This window comes from Lepidochelys kempii, chromosome 5 (assembly GCF_965140265.1).
Source record: "Lepidochelys kempii isolate rLepKem1 chromosome 5, rLepKem1.hap2, whole genome shotgun sequence".
Classification (NCBI taxonomy): domain Eukaryota; kingdom Metazoa; phylum Chordata; order Testudines; family Cheloniidae; genus Lepidochelys; species Lepidochelys kempii.
Window position 1 is genome coordinate 13,014,388 of NC_133260.1, and position 17,828 is coordinate 13,032,215.

At 42.3% G+C, this 17,828-nt stretch overlaps 1 protein-coding gene across 3 annotated transcripts in view; it reads left to right on the forward strand.

Moving 5' to 3' along the window:
• Nucleotides 1-17,828, forward strand: part of ARK2N (arkadia (RNF111) N-terminal like PKA signaling regulator 2N) — an 82,243-nt gene that overhangs the window by 14,114 nt on the left and 50,301 nt on the right. For 2 of the 3 annotated variants that reach the window (XM_073343456.1, XM_073343457.1), the window contains exon 2: nucleotides 6,268-7,077. In XM_073343456.1, coding sequence (XP_073199557.1) covers nucleotides 6,354-7,077 — 724 coding nt within the window. In that variant the 5' untranslated portion in view covers nucleotides 6,268-6,353. Of the gene's footprint in view, nucleotides 1-6,267; nucleotides 7,078-16,927; nucleotides 17,720-17,828 lie in introns of those variants that run through there. The other variant, XM_073343458.1, reaches the window with a different exon arrangement.

Sequence of the window (17,828 nt, forward strand, 5' to 3'; positions counted from 1 at the left end):
AATAACTAGCGCAAGGCCTGGGCCTGTCCCAGAAACACCCCGGGGCCCTACCTTTCCACGAAAGGCGGACCAGGTGTGGGCAGGCTCCACCTAGCAGGATCCAAGTGTGGAGGAGCTTAGTGTGTGGGAGGATCCAGATGTGGGGTGAGAGGATTCTGTGTGGGGCAGTCTGGGTGTAGGCAGCTCAGTGGGGGTCTGGGTGCTGGGGCAATGGGATTCTGTAGGGGGGGGTCTGGGTGATGGTGGTTGGGCCTCAGCAGGGAAGTCGGGGGATGGGGCTCGGCAGGGGAGTCTAGGTGTGGGGGGCTCAGCAGCAGGAGGCTCAGCAGCAGCGTCTGGGTGCTAGGGGATTTGGGCTTGGTGGAGTGGGGGGATGGGTGCAGTTGGTTGGGGGTTGAAGTGTAGGGGGTTCGGGCTTATTGGGGTGGGGGTTGGGGTTCAGGGGACTCAACAGGGGTGATCTGGATGCTAGGGGCTTGGGGCTTGGTGGGGTGGGGGTCTGGGGGGCCTGTTGGAGGGTCGAGGTGTGGGGGTTCCGGCTTATTGTTGTGGGGGTTGGAATTCAGGGGGCTCATCAGGGGTGGTCTGGGTGCAGGGGGTGGGGCTCAGGAGCAGGGATTTGAGAGGAGAGGATCTCTGGATGCAGGGGATGAGGCTCAGCGGGATGGGGGTTTGGGTGTGGGAAGTTCGGTGGGTGGGGTTCTAGGTGTGTGAGGAACTGTCTACGGGGGCATCCAGATGCACAGGGTTGGGCATATGGGGGAGCAGCTCCCTGTCCAGTAGCCCCTCCCCACATGGCTGAGGCGTGATGTGGGCAGGAAGTGGGGGTGGGGGGCCTGCAGAGATTCCTGCAGCCAGGGGAGTTTTCTGGGGGTGGATTTGACTTGGCCTTGGCTGCTCCTTGCAGGGGAAGAGAAAATCCCATCTCTCTTCCCCCCCCCCCCCCCCCGCGCAGGGACTAGCAGCTGAACCCGATGCGGGATAGGAGCACTGGCTGAGGCATCCATAGTCCCTACAGTGATTTACCTCTCTGTCGGCTGCTCCAGGTGCCTGAAATGGTGCGCACGTGCTGCTGGGGAGGGGCGCACGACTGTTCTTGCGGCTTCCCTTTGCTTCCCCCATCAGAAAGTCATTTTTCTGTGGGGAAACAAAGAAATCTGCTGGGGACATGAATTCTGCATGTGCGCAGTCGTGCACATTTTCCCCAGGAGTAATAGAGCAGTAGACTGAGAATCATGGCCTCTTGGTTTTATTCTTTCTTCTGTCACTGTCTTGGTGTGGTGTTTGGACAACTTTTTGTGCCTCAGTTTACCCATATGTAAAATGGAAACAGTAATACATGTATTACGGAGATCTTGTGCGGTGTAATTGGATTTCTGAAGTTCTTTAAGAGAACCTGATTAAAGGTTAGAAAGAAATGCTTAGTATTACTATGCCTGCAGTTAATGCATTGAGGCAGAACCCTTGAGTTTCGCAGTCCTTCTGGACCAATGCCTAAATTGTTCACAAGATACACTTTAATTCAAATAAAGGTGCACTATTTGACAGTGTGTAAATTAATATTGCATAAGTTTTTATTGCTTAAGTAGAAGTCAAAATGAGCCTATGAGTTGATTGCTGTGAAAATACTTTCTTCATAAAGATCATGTTAGATATTTAGGAGTATCTGACAGTGCTGTTTTAAAGAACTGTTTTCTTAATCTTCAGACAAACATTTGTTCACTAAGAAAAAGGACAAAATTTTTGTTTTGGCTGAATGGAATTCTTGGACATTGTGTAATTAAATATCCATTTGAGCCTGTGAAGTTTTACAAACTAGTTTTCAGTGCAGTGGTTTTCTGATTTAAGTTGCCTGCTTGGCTTTCTCTTAAGGTTACCTTGAGAACTTATGTAGCATGTTTCCAGGAAAGGGTGGGAGTATTTCAGCATCATCTTTTTGCTTTTCTTTCCTCTTTATATTTCTCAAGTAGAACTAAAATAATATTTCTTAAGATTTGTTTTTCCTTAGCTTCTCCCATTGACATAGCTACCGCCTCTCAGGGATGTAGATTAACTACGCTGACGGGAGAATCTCTCCTGTCATTGTAGGAGCATCTTCACTTAAGCGCTACAGTGGCACAGCTGCAGTACTGTATGTGAAGACATGCTCTAAAGCACCAGTCCTCATGCTTCTAGCTGGAGAATCTTTTTTTTTCTGTGAAGCAGCATTGTGCAGATGTTGATTTCAGAATGGAATCTTTAAAATCATCAATCTGCAAGGGGCATGTAGTGTGATTTCTGGGGTCTAGCGGTGATATGGTGGTAGCAAAATCTTCATGTTCTTCAGTTCAGGGGCAGAGGTGGAAGAATATACACATACACCTGCAAAGATCAGGCAGCTGAATTTTCACACCTCTGCCTGAGATCTTCCCCAGGGACATAACATTTCTTTGATCCCAGTGAGAGGAAAACGGGGAAAGTTATGGTGCTCAAGAAAGAGTATCATGAAATCCAAAATTTCCATAAACACGATTACAAGATCAAGCTTTGGGATTTACAGTGTATTACCATGTGTGCAGGTAAATAGTGGAGAAGCAGCAGGCATCCGTATCAACGGAGATGAAGCATGACTGCTGAACATCATGAACCATTTGCCCTGTTGACTTCTGTATCCTATGTAAATCTCAAGTTCCCAGAGCTTCCCCTGGCCCAGGCATATACTGCTTCCCTTCTGACTCCCTAGCTCAGAAGGAAAGGAAATCATGGACTTGATCTCCACAAAATTTTCCTTAATTCCCATATGGTATAACTTCTCTAGTTATAGCACTGGAGAAAACTAATGTAGACAAAGCTTGGATGGACTCAAGGTTAAAAATGCCTGAGCCCACATGAGTCTTGTCTACTCTACTGCTTTAACCAGTGTTGCCAACAGAGAACTGCATCCATAGTGAATTACAGACAAAAAAAAATCTAATGTAGACAAAGCCTTGGGATCCATTTCCTGGTATAATACTATTTTTGACCTAGGGCAAGTCACTTAAACTCTCTGTGCCTCTGTTTTTCCATCTGTATAACTGGTATATTAATAATAATGAGATTTGCCAGTGAAGTACATGAAAGTATTCTAGTTTTAGGATGCTTTTACATCTCAGTATATTCGCTTTCCTAGTTATAAGTTTTTTTTTCTTTTTTGATGTACAGTAACACCCCGCTTAACGTCCTCTCACTTAACGTTGTTTCGATCTTACGTCCCTTCTCAGTTACAGAATATGCTCCATTTAAAGTTGTGCAATGCTTCGCTATAACGTTGTTTGGCTGCCTGCTTTGTCCACAGCTGGCAGCCCTCCACCAGCTCCCCTCCACCACCCCCCACAGCACCTCCCACCCGCCGGCAGACCCCACAGATCAGCGCCTTCTCCTTCCTCCCCCCGCTTCCTGCGTGCGGCAATCAGCTGGCTTGCGGCGTTTGGGGGGAGGAGCGAGGACTCGGTGCGCTTCCCCCCTTCCTCCCCTGCCTCCTGCCCATGGCAATCAGCTGGCTTGCGGTGTTCAGGAGGCAGGGGAGGGAGGGGGAGCCTGCACACTGTGTCCTCGCTCCTCCCTCCTGAACACACCACAAGCCAGCTGATTGCTGTGGGCAGGAGGCGGGGGAGGGAGGGGGGAGGAGCGAGGATGCGGTGTGCGGAGTAAAGGGGGGGGAGAAGAGGCGGGTTAAAGGTGGGGGCTTGGGAGAAGGGGTGGAGTGCGCGGGCCGAGGGTTGAGCCCCCCACCCCTGGTGCTTGCAAAGTAGGGGAAGCTGCCGCTGCTGCTGCGCAGTGTGCTTCTCCTAGCCTACAGCACCTTCAGCCTCCTTGCTTGTCTCATTGTCTCCAGTGCAAGTGGGCTGTGCCTGTGTGGGGTAAGGCGGGGGCACCTCCCAACTATAGTACTGTACTGTATGGCAAAAAATTTCCCTGGAAATTAACCCCCCCTATTTACATTCAATCTTAAGGAAAAATTGGATTCACTTAACATTGTTTCACTTAGTCGCATTTTTCAGAAACATAACTACAAAGTTAAGTGAGGAGTTACTAAAAAGAAAAGGAGTACTTGTGGCACCTTAGAGACTAACCAATTTATTTGAGCATAAGCTTTTGTGAGCTACAGCTTACTGTAGTCTGTTGTAACATTTGAAAAGAGGCAGAGAAAGTGGGTCTTATGCAGTTATATATTGTCTATAAGAATTCTCTTTAGAAATTAACAGCTTCAGACGGACCTTCTCCTATTTTGTTTCAAACTAGCTTTGCTCATTTGAAGTACTGTCAGATGCTCTTTATCTATATACATCACCATACTTGCTTCTTTAGCATTTGTAATTGTGATTCCCGCTTAGCAGTTTCCACTTTCTCATTTAGCAAACCTTGATTTGTAATACTTGTGTTTTTCATGGTGCCCAACACTAATATGGCAAGTTTATTTCCTTGTTGAAGTACATTTACTTCAAGTACAATTACTTGTTGAAGTACAATTAATAAATGTCAGCACAACGCTGTGAAAGTTTTGTTAATTTAAACTTTCCTTCCTTCACTGGTCTGACGGAAGTACATTTATGACCCCCCATAACTGTAGTGCCTGACACTCATGACACTTAGGGAGAAGTGAAATATATTTAAAAAAAAAAATCTCAAGATTTAGGATTATTCAAGGGATTGGTAACAGAATCTAGACCTTTTCCCAGCACCCTCTGGGGTAAGGAATACTATTATTCCCATTTTACAGAGAGAAACTGAGTAACAGAAGTACCCAGCGTCTCATAGGAAGTCTGTAATGGAGCAGGGAATTGAACCTGGATCTCCTGAGTCTAGATTAGCACCTTCCCCATTAGACCATCCTTCCTATGGGGATGGACAAGGATGGTGTCCCTAGCCTCTGTTTACCAGAAGCTGGGAATGGGTGACAGATGAATTGCTTGATGATTAGCTGTTCTGTTCATTCCCTCTGGGGCACGTGGCATTGGCCTCTGTAGGAAGACAGGATACTGGGCTAGCTGGACCTTTGGTCTGACCCAGTATGGCTATTCTTATGTTATACAAGTACTCATTGTCTTTTTCTAGATCCTACAGAAATAGAGCCTTTAAAAAGCCCTCCCACAAATTAGAACATAGCACTGTATATTTTTCAATATAATGAATGTTGACAGTAGTAACTATTAAATTACTTTGTTTAGCACATACCAATTTTTAGGCCTAAACAAATTGTCCCCTTTAACTTACATATAAGTGGGAATGATAATTGAAAGATTTTTGCGTGGTTTTACGGTATGTTGAAGTCAAAATTAAAGTGTGGATGGAAGAAGATCTATGATAAAGGTGGAAGAATTAATGCTATTTTTATTTATAATACTTCGGAGGTGCTCAGACACTACAAAGGTTGGGGACCTACAAGTTAGCAGCTTTCTAGACAGTTTGATTTTAACATTTAAGATGGAACAGTGCTGATCAAACTATAACTTGAAGTAAAAGATGCGATTGAAACTGTGTGTGGATAGAAAGTGTTTCTTGTCAGAAGCTGTACCATCTTATGCTGTTCCCTTGACAGATCTTATCAGCAAAACCAGGTCAGGATGGGTCAATACTCATATCCGAGACCTTCAAGGAGCACCTAAATGTTGTATGAAGTATTGTTAGTACTTCACTGTAAATGAACCATCAGTGCCACTTCTCTATGGGCTGGTACTAAACCAGTGCCTCAGCAGATTTAGTGCTACTGGAAGTGGACTGCTAACACTCATTGGGTTCCCACTGGCATGGAAACTGAACAATGTTGTCACCCGTAAAGGTGGCCTCCCCAGGTAGAGGACTTCAGGATTTTGGGGTTTCAGTATGTCACTTTTTACCAATACTGAAGTTTCCTTTAAAGTGTATTAAAAATTACTTCTAGATAAAAGTTCAAAATCTGCTTATATTGTATTAATTTAAACCTTCCAAAGTAAGAGTTTAGAAACTGCAGTTGTTTTTATTTCTGATCTGTTGTGATAACTAGCGCAGATTGAAGTGTATTTTGTACAATGATAGTGCCATCTTTCATTAAGAGGGAAAGCATTAAGCATGTCAGTGTAACAGACTGAGTTAACCAGGAAAAGGCAGAAGCTAAAGAAAAGTACCACAGCCAAAGTTGTAATGTACCTTACTAGCTTTAACTAAATAAAGAAGTGGTCTCACTGTGTGAAATTGTGGACATGACCAAAAAAGTAGAAGTGATTCTGCTATTTGAGTAAATTGTCATTACTGTTCTGTTCTGTTATGCAGGTTGCTTTGCTGTTGAAAACCTAATCTAGTTCCCCCAGTCCTCTAGACTCCATGCTTTGAGACAAGGAGGAGCTTGGAATTCTGAAATGAAGATGGAGGCAGTGGGAAAAGTAGAAGAATGCATTGACTCAGAAGTCTCACCAAAACTCTCTGAAAAACAAGAGACAGCTCCTGGTGAAGATGGACCTATAGAACTAGACACGTGTGCTCAGAAAGATGGTGTGCCCATTGTAGCAGATTCTATGGTGCTCTCCTCAATGCCGTGCTTACTGATGGAACTGAGACGGGACTCCTCGGAGTCTCAGTTAGCATCAACAGAGAGTGATAAGCCAACAGCAGGCCAAATTTATGAGAGTGACTCTTCTAATCACTGCATGCTTTCCCCTTCTTCCAGTGGGCATTTGGCTGATTCAGATACGCTGTCTTCCGCAGAAGAGAATGAGCCCTGTCAGGCTGAAGCTCCTGTAGAGGGAGACCCTTCTGGAGTTTCTGGGGCTGCAGCTGGGAGAAAATCCAGACGGTCCAGGTCTGAAAGTGAAACATCAACTATGGCTGCCAAGAAAAATCGACAGTCTAGTGATAAGCAGAATGGACGAGTCACCAAGGTAAAAGGTCATCGGAGCCAAAAGCACAAAGAAAGAATCCGGTTATTAAGACAAAAACGGGAGGCAGCTGCTCGCAAGAAATACAATCTGCTGCAGGACAGCAGTACCAGTGATAGTGACCTGACCTGTGACTCAAGCACGAGTTCATCAGAAGATGATGAAGAGGTTTCAGGGAGCAGCAAGACAATCACGGCAGAGATACCAGGTAGAGGATGTTTTTTAAACTGAACTGTAAAGCGCCTGACATCGTTTCTCAGCTGTCATGCTAAATTAGATGAGTGACACTTGAGAAAAACCAGGAGAACTGCAGCTCTGTGTAAATTTGAAGACTGCAGTGTATTAACAAGACATGGCAAATTTTAAACTCTGTTCTGAGGTTTTCAGTTTGCTTTTGCACAACAGCAAATTGTACAGGTAAATTGTAGAAGGGACTATCTTGGAATTTTCAGATTTTTCTTTGTAAACCTATATGAACTCTTATCACTGCTGGTTAGATGGTAATAATCATAACAGCATATTTAGCCAATACATTATTATAAGTGGGCATCCGCACTTTAATATATTACAATAGCATCTCTGCATCTGTGTTTGGAAAAAATATGGCATATCTATTGCCCATTTTACCATAAGGCCTCATTCTCCAGTGTTGCACTTATGCTGTGCTTTCCAGCTCTACATTTCAAATAAGTAGTTTACTTAACCTTTTTGTTCGTTACATTCATGCAAATTGCAGCTGGCCACTTACTTTAGGGCATAAATAAAATTATTTGTACGTGCCCCAAATTGTCTCCACTCCTGGTGTTTCAAAATTTTAGGAGTAAGCCAATTCCATCCTTCTCTGTTACATGAATCTATAATTTTTATATTTCTGAATTCTCTGTTATATCCATGTTGACAAGCTGGGTGCAGCAAATTGGGGCATTCTCATGATTTTTATAGCAGAAGAAAGATAACTTCTTAAAGTTTCTCATCGGTTAGACTTCATTATTTAATTGGTGCAAATACCATGGTCAGGATTATGTGTGAACTATTTTTCCAATATACTATACCTCAAAACCTTCATCGTATAGCAACGTTAAAAAATAAAATAAAATTTAAAATAAAGTTTTTGGTTTGCCAGTCTTTCCTGGGTGGATCTGCCTTTTCCCCCTTTCTGCTAACTAAAGAGGATGTTTGGGGGATAAACTGTATGCTAAATAACAGCATATTTCTGTAGTTTAAAGGAAGATTTAAAGGAAAATGGCAGTCTTAATAACTTTGACAGCTAAAATGAATGAATATATAAAAAAGATGAATTTACCTACGATTTTACAAATAGTTGTAACTGTTTCAGCTTATTTTAATAATGGTGAATGGTGCTGGTCTGTCTGTTTGAAAACTGCTATTTTGCTTATACTCTGTAAGGCTGCATCTCTTTGCTAGGATGTAGATTGAACACAGGAAATGCAGTTTATCATTGGAAGGTATGGGAAAGGTACAGACTTCCATAATTATGTGGTTGGTTCTGTTCATTTTGTTTTTTTAAAAAAAGAGGTTTATTTAATAGTGGTTCAGTAGCTATATTTACCAGTTAAAATAGTACAATGTGACTGATAACTTTGACAGTCACTTGTCTCATTATTTATTATTTTTAGAGTGCCCTCAGCACTTGGGGCCTGATTCAAAGCCCATTGAAGGCTCCCATTGACTTCAGTGGGCTTTGGATCAGGTCCTTCAGAACAAATAAATAGACCAGGCCAGTTTTTCAAAGGTATTTAGCTCCCGAAAGTTGCAGATAAGCCGTAGTGGGGTTTTCAGAAGCACCTACACACCTAGCTCTCATTGATTGCAATGGAAGTCAGGTGCCTAGGAATTTTTGAAAACCTCTCTAGACACTTGGCTGCATCTTTAGGTGCCTACATACCTTTGTAAATCTGGCCCTCAGTCCTGGCCCTGGAGAGCTTGCATTCGAAGGACCTGATCCGGTGCCCACTGAAATCGATGGAAAGACTCTCATTGACTTCAGTGGACATTGCATCAAGGCCTAATTTTACATGTGACACAAGGAGTGAGCACACAAAACACTTGGGGACAGCACTGACCTGCATATCTTCTTTCATACCCCAGGTGTTCTGATGGACTCTAAACAGTGGGTTTCTCTTTGACTGTTCTTTTTTTTTTAAAGTGATGTTTAAGACATACTTTGTCTTTTTAATGAATCCTTGCTAATTCTTTCACATTTCAGTTACCCTTTAAATGAGAAGGGTTGTGAGAGAAATGATCCAGAACGATCCTATTGCTCTGTGTAGGCTAGTGAAAATTAATAGATTTAATAGGTGTACTTGAGCCTTGAATCTGACCTGAGTTTCTAGCTCTCCCATTGTAGATGGATCGCTAATGATCTGGCCTGGCTACTTTTACTTAAAATAAATATTTAATTCTGCTTGATCCTTCTTTGAATTGGGTGAACTGGTTGTTAAAGTCATAATTATTTGACTTAATAGAGAGCATTGAGAAAGCATAGCAAGTTGACATTAAAAAGAAAAGGCGGACTTGTGGCACCTTAGAGACTAACAAATTTAAATTTGAGACTAAAATAAATTTGTTAGTCTCTGAGGTGCCACAAGTCCTCCTTTTCTTTTTGCGGATACAGACTAACATGGCTGCTACTCTGAAACCAAGTTGACATTGTGTTGTGAATAGGACCCTCAAAAGACTTAAATGAAAGACCACTCAGACACTAGTACAGGGTGGCCCAAAGTGCAGCCTGAAGGCCAAGTTCAGCCATATTTACCCCTATTGGTGATAAAAGGGTGATAAACTGCAGGCTTAATTGCTCCTGAACTTCTCTGCATCTATCAAGGGATATATAAGAACGAGCAAATGTGTTCACTTATTTTGAAAAATTCTGTACCTCTTTATGCAAATGACTTATGACACTAACAAGAAGCCAATGTAACCCTCAGTGTCATAAAGCTTGGATGCTCTTGCACTAATGAGTTAGTTTCAAGATTGGTTCAGCAGCTTACCATAGATGCTGTTTTGCAGACATGTCAAGCATAAGCATGAAAAATAGCTACGCCAGCAAAGATGTTCCAAGATTATAACTTTGCTATAGGTGTTTTTTTAGCACAGATATGAAGAGATGCTGTAAAAAAGAATAAAATATTCCTGCTGTCAAACGTGTAAAATTATTTTAGTTATATGGAAAAAAAAAGTTTGTTTTAAACCTGTGGGTAGTTTGAAAATTAAAGTGATGTACTTGGTAGGATACAATTGGGTCTTTAATGCTAAAGGATTTCACTGGACATCTTCCATTTTAAGAGTGCAGATAAATAATTTTTGAACCCCACAATATGATTGCTTTTGCAATGAGTTTGGGATGATTATTAAGAAGACAAATGTCCCAATAAATGCATAATGATGCCGTAAACATAAACAATCTTACTAACTTTTCTGCTTTCACTCAAACACACGATTTCTGAACCAGACTATTTTGCAATAGAATTTCAATTCTCAGTGCTAATCTGCAAACCTGATAATTTTCATTAAAATATTAGCAGTCTTATTTCACATCTCAGCAAAGGTTGAATAGCAAAATGTTATGATGAGGTTTCATTACTAAAACTTCATTACAATTATAACTAGATTAGTGGCATACATGACAAAAGTACATTCTGTGAGGCAGTATTCCTGAATGTTTTATGTTGTTCCTTTACGTGCTATAGGCACTATCCCACACCCATTGAAGTTAGTGAGAACCTTTTCATTTTTCTCAGTGGGCACTGAATTGGGCTCCATCCAGTCCAGTAAACCACAATGGCTTGCTAATTGATGCAAATTAAGATGCCTCTATTGTATTTTAAAGATTGAGCAGCAATATTGGCATACAAGATTCCTAAGCAATCCTTGGATATATGATGGCATTCACTTTGGGCACTGATAAAATATGGTACAGCAGCTTCTACGAGCACTTCTGTTATTGTTTAGGGTTTTGTTCTTTGTTGATTTCTGATTTCACTCTACAGACTGGCTTTGGATGAAGAAAACTTGGCATGCAAAATGATCCTAGGAATCAATATTTGGCTTAAAACAATTTGACACTTCTTAAAGTATAAAATATAATATAATATTGTTATTCCGCACACCATTGTGCTATCCTATAAGTCAAAAACAGTTTTGAATGTTAAAAAGGGCATTAATCCGTGTTTTAGGCTAATATATGGGGGAATATTGTTAAAAGCTGAAATATTAAAGTTGGAAAAGTTACATATGTGAAATGGCAAATTACCTGTATATTAATAAGGATTTTTAATATGTAGGCCTTTCTAACACATGGTGTAGAGGGCCAGCACAAAGCATTTGAACCATGAACCATTTCAATTTCACCTAGGCTTCGTGCCTAGGTCTTTTGTTGGCCCTCTGCCAAGGAATGAATTTTAACTGAAGAGAATAACTGAGGATGATTATTCAAGAGCAGATATATTTAAAAATCTGTTTGGAAGGATAAAGCTGTAAAGTATACAGTTTTTCTTAAAAGTACTGGGCTAGTGTATCAACAAGTGAGAGACCCACTATTAATAGCTGGGGACAAGATGCAGCATACCATTTTAAACTGATCTTGCCAGATCTCATAAATTAAACAACATTGATCCTAGTTGTTGCTAGGGTGGGAGACCTAAAGAATGCACACAGTAGATTCTGCTTAATAGCAATCCTGATATTAGCAACTTCTGGTTAATAGCAACATATTGCCAGGAACCAGTCCTATCCCATTGTCAGTTTGGATATGTGCAGAGTACCCCCTGCAGGCACGTTTGTGAGGCTGGAAAGGAAGTACTGGGACTTGCCTTCTCTGGTTACAGCCCTGCAAAAATACAGCACATCCTAGCCCTTCCTTCTGGAGCTTCAGCCTCTCAAACTTGCCTTCACACGGGAGGTATGGAGCTGTGGGCTGAGCAGTAGCAGGAAGAGGGGCTGCAGCCTGTATGCTGGAGCTGTGGTACTTCCCCATGTGCTCTCCAGGCTGTGCCATACCAGGGATCCCACACAGGGAAGGAAGCTCAGGGAGAGATACTGTACAGCTCCATGGGTCCCAGCACTCCTGCTCCTTATGGAAAGCCCTGGTACAGCAACTGATGGGTAACAGCAACTCTTTGCTGGCAACCAAAGGATTGCTAATAAGAGGAGTTTGTTGTACATAGACAGTGTTGGTGATTTCAGTAGCTGGTGCTCTAATCTCTTAAATCAGTGTTGAAACCACTGCCCCACTGCTGAGGGATGTTATTCTGCTGGGGCTGCTATGTTTCAGACGAGGCATAGTGTGTATATACTGATCCCTTTATGGTCACTGAAGATTCCAAGGCTGTTTGGTATCCTAGCCAAATTCAAAAGCTATAAAGTTTTCAGTTTACAGACTGCTGAGAGATCTATTAGATAAATGTTATTGTTTTAATATCATGCAAAAAGCACCTTGAAACCAGACTTTATGGCACGGAAAGCTGCCGATAAAATTGAAAGTTTGACTGAGGCATGTTGCAAACAAGCCTCCTGTAAAATTTCATGTACAAAATCATACAACATCTTTTACTTAGAAGTGCAAAAGAAGTATCTCAAACTGTTTGATATATTTGCTGCTACTGTTAAGTTAAAGTGTAATTATACCCTGAATAGTGCCTCTTTAAAAATGATGTAGGATTACATATTTGTGACTCAACAGCTATCATATCAAATTCCTTCAGCAGACCTGTTAAAGAAGCATTTTTTTTCTAGCTTCTAGCCCTGCAAACTCATCCAGAGTTTTGAACATCAATCTGGATTATTTCTTACCCATCATCACCAGTGATAAAAAAGGATTGTGCGATTAGAACTTAGTTAACAAGTTGTTGGGATCTGATCCAAAACCCTTTGAAGTCTCCCATTGGTTTAACTGAACTTTGGATCAAGCCCTTGATGAGCAAGCATAAATAGAGTTCAGCTTACTCTTATTGTATTGGCCTGCAGTAATACTTAGGAGTAAAAAGAAGAAAATGTAAGTTTTGTCAGTAAATAGATTTGCTTCCTGTGTGTATATTCAGGGTCACATCTGTTTGAGCAAGAAGATGCCATTTGTAATTATACTTTCTAATCACAACCTTGTTTTAAATAAAATGCAGCCAACTCAATTGAGACCAAATATTATCAGGGTATGTCTACACTACGAAATTAGGTCGAATTTATAGAAGTCGGTTTTTTAGAAATCGGTTTTATATATTCGAGCGTGTGTGTCCCCACAGAAAATGCTCTAAGTGCATTAACTTGGCGGAGTGCTTCCACAGTACCGAGGCTAGAGTCGACTTCCGGAGCGTTGCACTGTGGGTAGCTATCACACAGTTCCTGCAGTCTCAGCTGCCCATTGGAATTCTGGGTTGAGATCCCAATGCCTGATGGGGCTAAAACATTGTCGTGGGTGGTTCTGGGTACATATCGTCAGGCCCCCGTTCCCTCCTTCCCTCCGTGAAAGCAAGGGCAGACAATCGTTTCGCACCTTTCTTCCTGAGTTACCTGTGCAGACACCATACCACGGCAAGCATGGAGCCCGCTCAGCTCACTGTCACTGTATGTCTCCTGGGTGCTGGCAGACGTGGTACTACATTACTACACAGCAGCAGCAACCCATTGTCTTGTGGCAGCAGACGGTGCAATAGGACTGGTAGCAGTCATCGTCATGTCTGAGGTGCTCCTGGTCGCCTCTGTGAGGTAGATCAGGAGCGCCTGGGCAAACATGGGTGCAGGGACTAAATTTGGAGTGACTTGATCAGGTCATTCTCTTTAGTCCTGCAGTCAGTCCTATTGAACCATCTTATGGTGAGCAGGCAGGTGATACGGATTGCTAGCAGTCCTATTGCATCATCTTCTGCTGGGCAGGCAAGAGATGAGGATGGCTAGCAGTCCTATTGTACCATCTTCTGCCGAGCAGCCATGAGATGTGGATGGCATGCAGTCCTTCTGCACCGTCTGCTGCCAGCCAAAGATGTAAAAGATAGATGGAGTGTATCAAAACAAGAAATAGACCAGATTTGTTTTGTACTCATTTGCAAACCCCCACCCGCCCCCCGTCTAGGGGACTCATTCCTCTAGGTCACACTGCAGTCACTCACAGAGAAGTGCAGCGAGGTAAATCTAGCCATGTATCAATCAGAGGCCAGACTAACCTCCTTGTTCCAATAAGAACAATAACTTAGGTGCACCATTTCTTATTGGAACCCTCCGTGAAGCCCTGCCTGAAATACTCCTTGATGTAAAGCCACCTGCTTTGCTGATTTTAACTCCCTGTAAGCCAACCCTGTAAGCCGTGTTGTCAGTCGCCCCTCCCTGCGTCAGAGCAACAGCTAACAATCATGCATCTGAGTTGAGAGTGCAGTCCAGAGCAGTCACAATGGAGCACTGTGGGATAGCTCCCGGAGGCCACTACCGTCGAATTGTGTCCACAGTACCCCAAATTCGACCCAGCAAGGCCGATTTAAGCGCTAATCCACTTGTTGGGGTGGAGTAAGGAAATAGATTTTAAGAGCCCTTTAAGTCGAAATAAAGGGCTTCATCGTGTGGACGGGTGCAGGTTTACATCGATTTAATGCTGCTAAATTCGACCTAAAGTCCTAGTGTAGACCAGGGCTCAAACAGTTTGCTATTGAATAGAGAACTTGAATGCTGAGTTTTAGCCTGTTTAGTATGAAAACAGATAAGTGATAAGCCCTTAAAACCGGGGCTCATAGTGGAAATGCCATGTGACCCTTAACTATAGAGAAAATAAGAACAGAATAATCTTAAATATTGGTAATTATCCAAAATGTAAGGTTTCTTCTACGTGTCTAATTTAAATGGCTCCTCAAAAGGAATGTATTGATTAAATGACACTGTAATTTCCTATAAGAGATAAATCCCCAATAATGTGTTACTACCATATCTCATTATCAGTAAATTCTTGGTCTAGGTCGTCCAGTGATTTCTCTGCATTTTAAGGTATTTTCTGTTGTTCTTAAGATATGATAGCCTATGGATATTGTAAACAACAATGTTTGTTTACTAAGACACCCATATCCTATAGCAAGTCATTAGGTTTGTAAAGAAAATTGTAAACAGCCAAACAGACTCTTCCAGAAATTTAGCTGCATGAAAAAAGCCACTTAATTAAATTTATTTATATATAATTTATTAGTAAATACTAATTTAAATGTAAACTCCATCGGTTAATTACCTGTTTTTAATAGTTTAATGTGATCCTTGTCTAGTTGTGAAAACATCTAAATAAAGTAACTCTTTATGTATTAGAACAACATAACTGTTCTAGGTACATGCTGTTGACTTCCAATCATACAGGTTCAGATCCTCATGTTACTATCTTTTTTTGAGTTGGCATTTTTGAGGAGTTTGAGCACCAAAGCATAGGTTACCACTGCCTTTCTTTTTTGTTTAGAAGCTAAAATAAGCTAGGATGAGCGCCTCTGTTTAGATCAGGGGTGGGCAAACTACAGCCTGCAGGCCACATCCGGCCCACCAGCCAATTTTATCCGGCCCTCAAGCTCCTGCTGGGGAGCAGGATTGGGGCTTGCTGCACGCCAGCCGGGGAGTGGGATCGGGAGGCACTCCGCGCAGCTCCCAGAAGCAGCGGCATGTCCCCCCCTCTGGCTCCTACGTGCAGGAGCAGCCAGGGGGCTCCGCATGCTGCCACCACCCCAAGCGCCGCACCCGCAGCTCCCATTGGCTGGGAACTGCGGCCAATGGGAGCTGCAGGTGCGGCACCTGCAGATGGGGCAGTACACAGAACTGATTGGCCGCTCCTCTGCGTTGGAGCTGGAGGAAGGACATGCCGCTGCTTCCGGGAGCTGCTTGAGGTAAGTGCCGCCTGCACCCCGACCCCCTCCCGGGCCCCAACCTTCTGCCCCAGTCCAGAGCCTCCACCTGTACCCTGAACTTCTCATTTCTGGAGCCCACAGCCCCAGACAGAGCCATCACCCCCTCCTGCACCCCAACCCCAATTTCATGAGCATTCATGGCTCACCATACAATTTCCAAACCCAGATGTGTCCCTCAGGCCAAAAAGTTTCCCCACCCCGGCTTAGTTTGTTTCTGATCCTTCCAATGACGGTCATTTTAGCACCTCACTGAGAAAGGAGAGCAAGCAGTTTCCTTCTCACTGGACCCAGGAAAGAGGGTCTCCTAGAAACAAAATGCCATTTTTCTGATACTGTGGAGAATAAGGATCAGGTCTTGCTCACATTTGAGTCAATGGGAGTTTTGCCATTGATATTAATTTGAGCAGGCTTGGGCTTTGCATGGATTACCCCTGTGGTGTGGTTAGTCTTTCCTGCCGTCAGAAACAGAAGCTGTTTTACTCCTCCTTCCCCCATATAGCAGCATGGTGTTACTTACGTACTACGTGCAAGATCAGGGTTTTGTTTGTCACATTTTATTCTTCCTTTAGTGTCCAGTGTTTTAGAAGTAAAGACTAACAGGGCTAAAATTTGGGATTTGCTACTTGAAATAGTACAATTTTAGTATCAATCTCTATCTCTGTTACGTGTACAGTTGTGTGTGTGTTTACCCATCCCTTGGTGGGGAGGGAGGGCACTAACCATTTAAGTAATATGTGTATAATTATTGAGTTTATCCATTAAAATCTATGATATTTTTATATTGCAGTTTAATGGAGGTATTCATTATATCATTAAATATTGTACGATGTTTTGATTTTGAATCAACAGTGAAAGCATCTAAAGTTTCTATGGGGATTGGACTAAATTTGGTTTCCAAAACCTACAAGCACATTGTGACGGAATAGTTACCAGAAAAATCTAGAATGAAATATTTTTAAAGCCAAGAACTTGAAGTAATAACTCTGTGGTGCCTGGTGGGTTTTTACTTTGAAGTAAATGCTTCTGGTTAATTTGGAGGCTACAGATTGGTCTCCCAATATTGTATCCATCTGGCCACAGTTAGAAAAGTTTATACTGTTTTCCTGAGTTAGCATGCCTTAATAAACACTATAATGTTCTTACTTAACGTTGTCTTATCAAATGGCCTCAATGTCTTTAAAGCTGGCTACAGTCGTGCTGGGGGATCTGGAGGAGCGACCAGGGAAATTCCAGGATTGCTTGACAGGGGCACCGTGTGGGATAGGAACTGCATAGGCAATGTCCTGGAAGAGGCCATGAACTGCTTTGCCGAGATGCAGAGGCAGACAGAGGAGAAATTTCGCATGTGGATAGAAAAGCTAACTCGTCTTGACACAGATGAAGAAAGCAAGCAACAACTGGAGCCCAGGGAACCTAAAATGCAACTAGTTGGCCAAAGAATTCCCCCTACCACACAGTCAGGGGCATACACGCAGATGCCTGATAGCCAAGTACTTCCTCAGCAGTCCTTTAATTCTTATGTGAGCTATCAAAATGTTGACACTACATTAGAGTTTCCAGCGACTTTTAATAACAATATTCCAGCTGTGTTTCCAGAGAATGGGAATATTGCAGAGCATGATTTAAATCAATCAAAAACTTAGTCTTTAAAATCTTGACATTACCTTGGATTGTGTTAAGAACAAAATTTGCTTTTCTCCATGCAAGTATTTTTTTTTCCGTGATGGGTTTTTAACATTATGCTGTAAATCTTTTATTTAAAGAAAACTTATGTGGTTTTTTAAAAAACAAAGCAAGCAAAACACACACATAAACACACATGCAAAACTCAAAACAAAAACCTCCTGTCACCAACGTTTGGCAAGATGTAAATTAGAATCCTTGTTACATACCCTTGGAATGGTAGAGCTATGTTTGTTATAGTAGAAGCAATCAGTGTATTCATCTATATGTTCCTCTTGCATGCCAAAATGTTTATATAGGGAAATATAAGTTTAAAGACTTAAGGAATCTTAGTGAACTTGACTACATAATAATAATTAATACATACTTAAATGTCTGTTCATACCTAAATTCTGCAGCT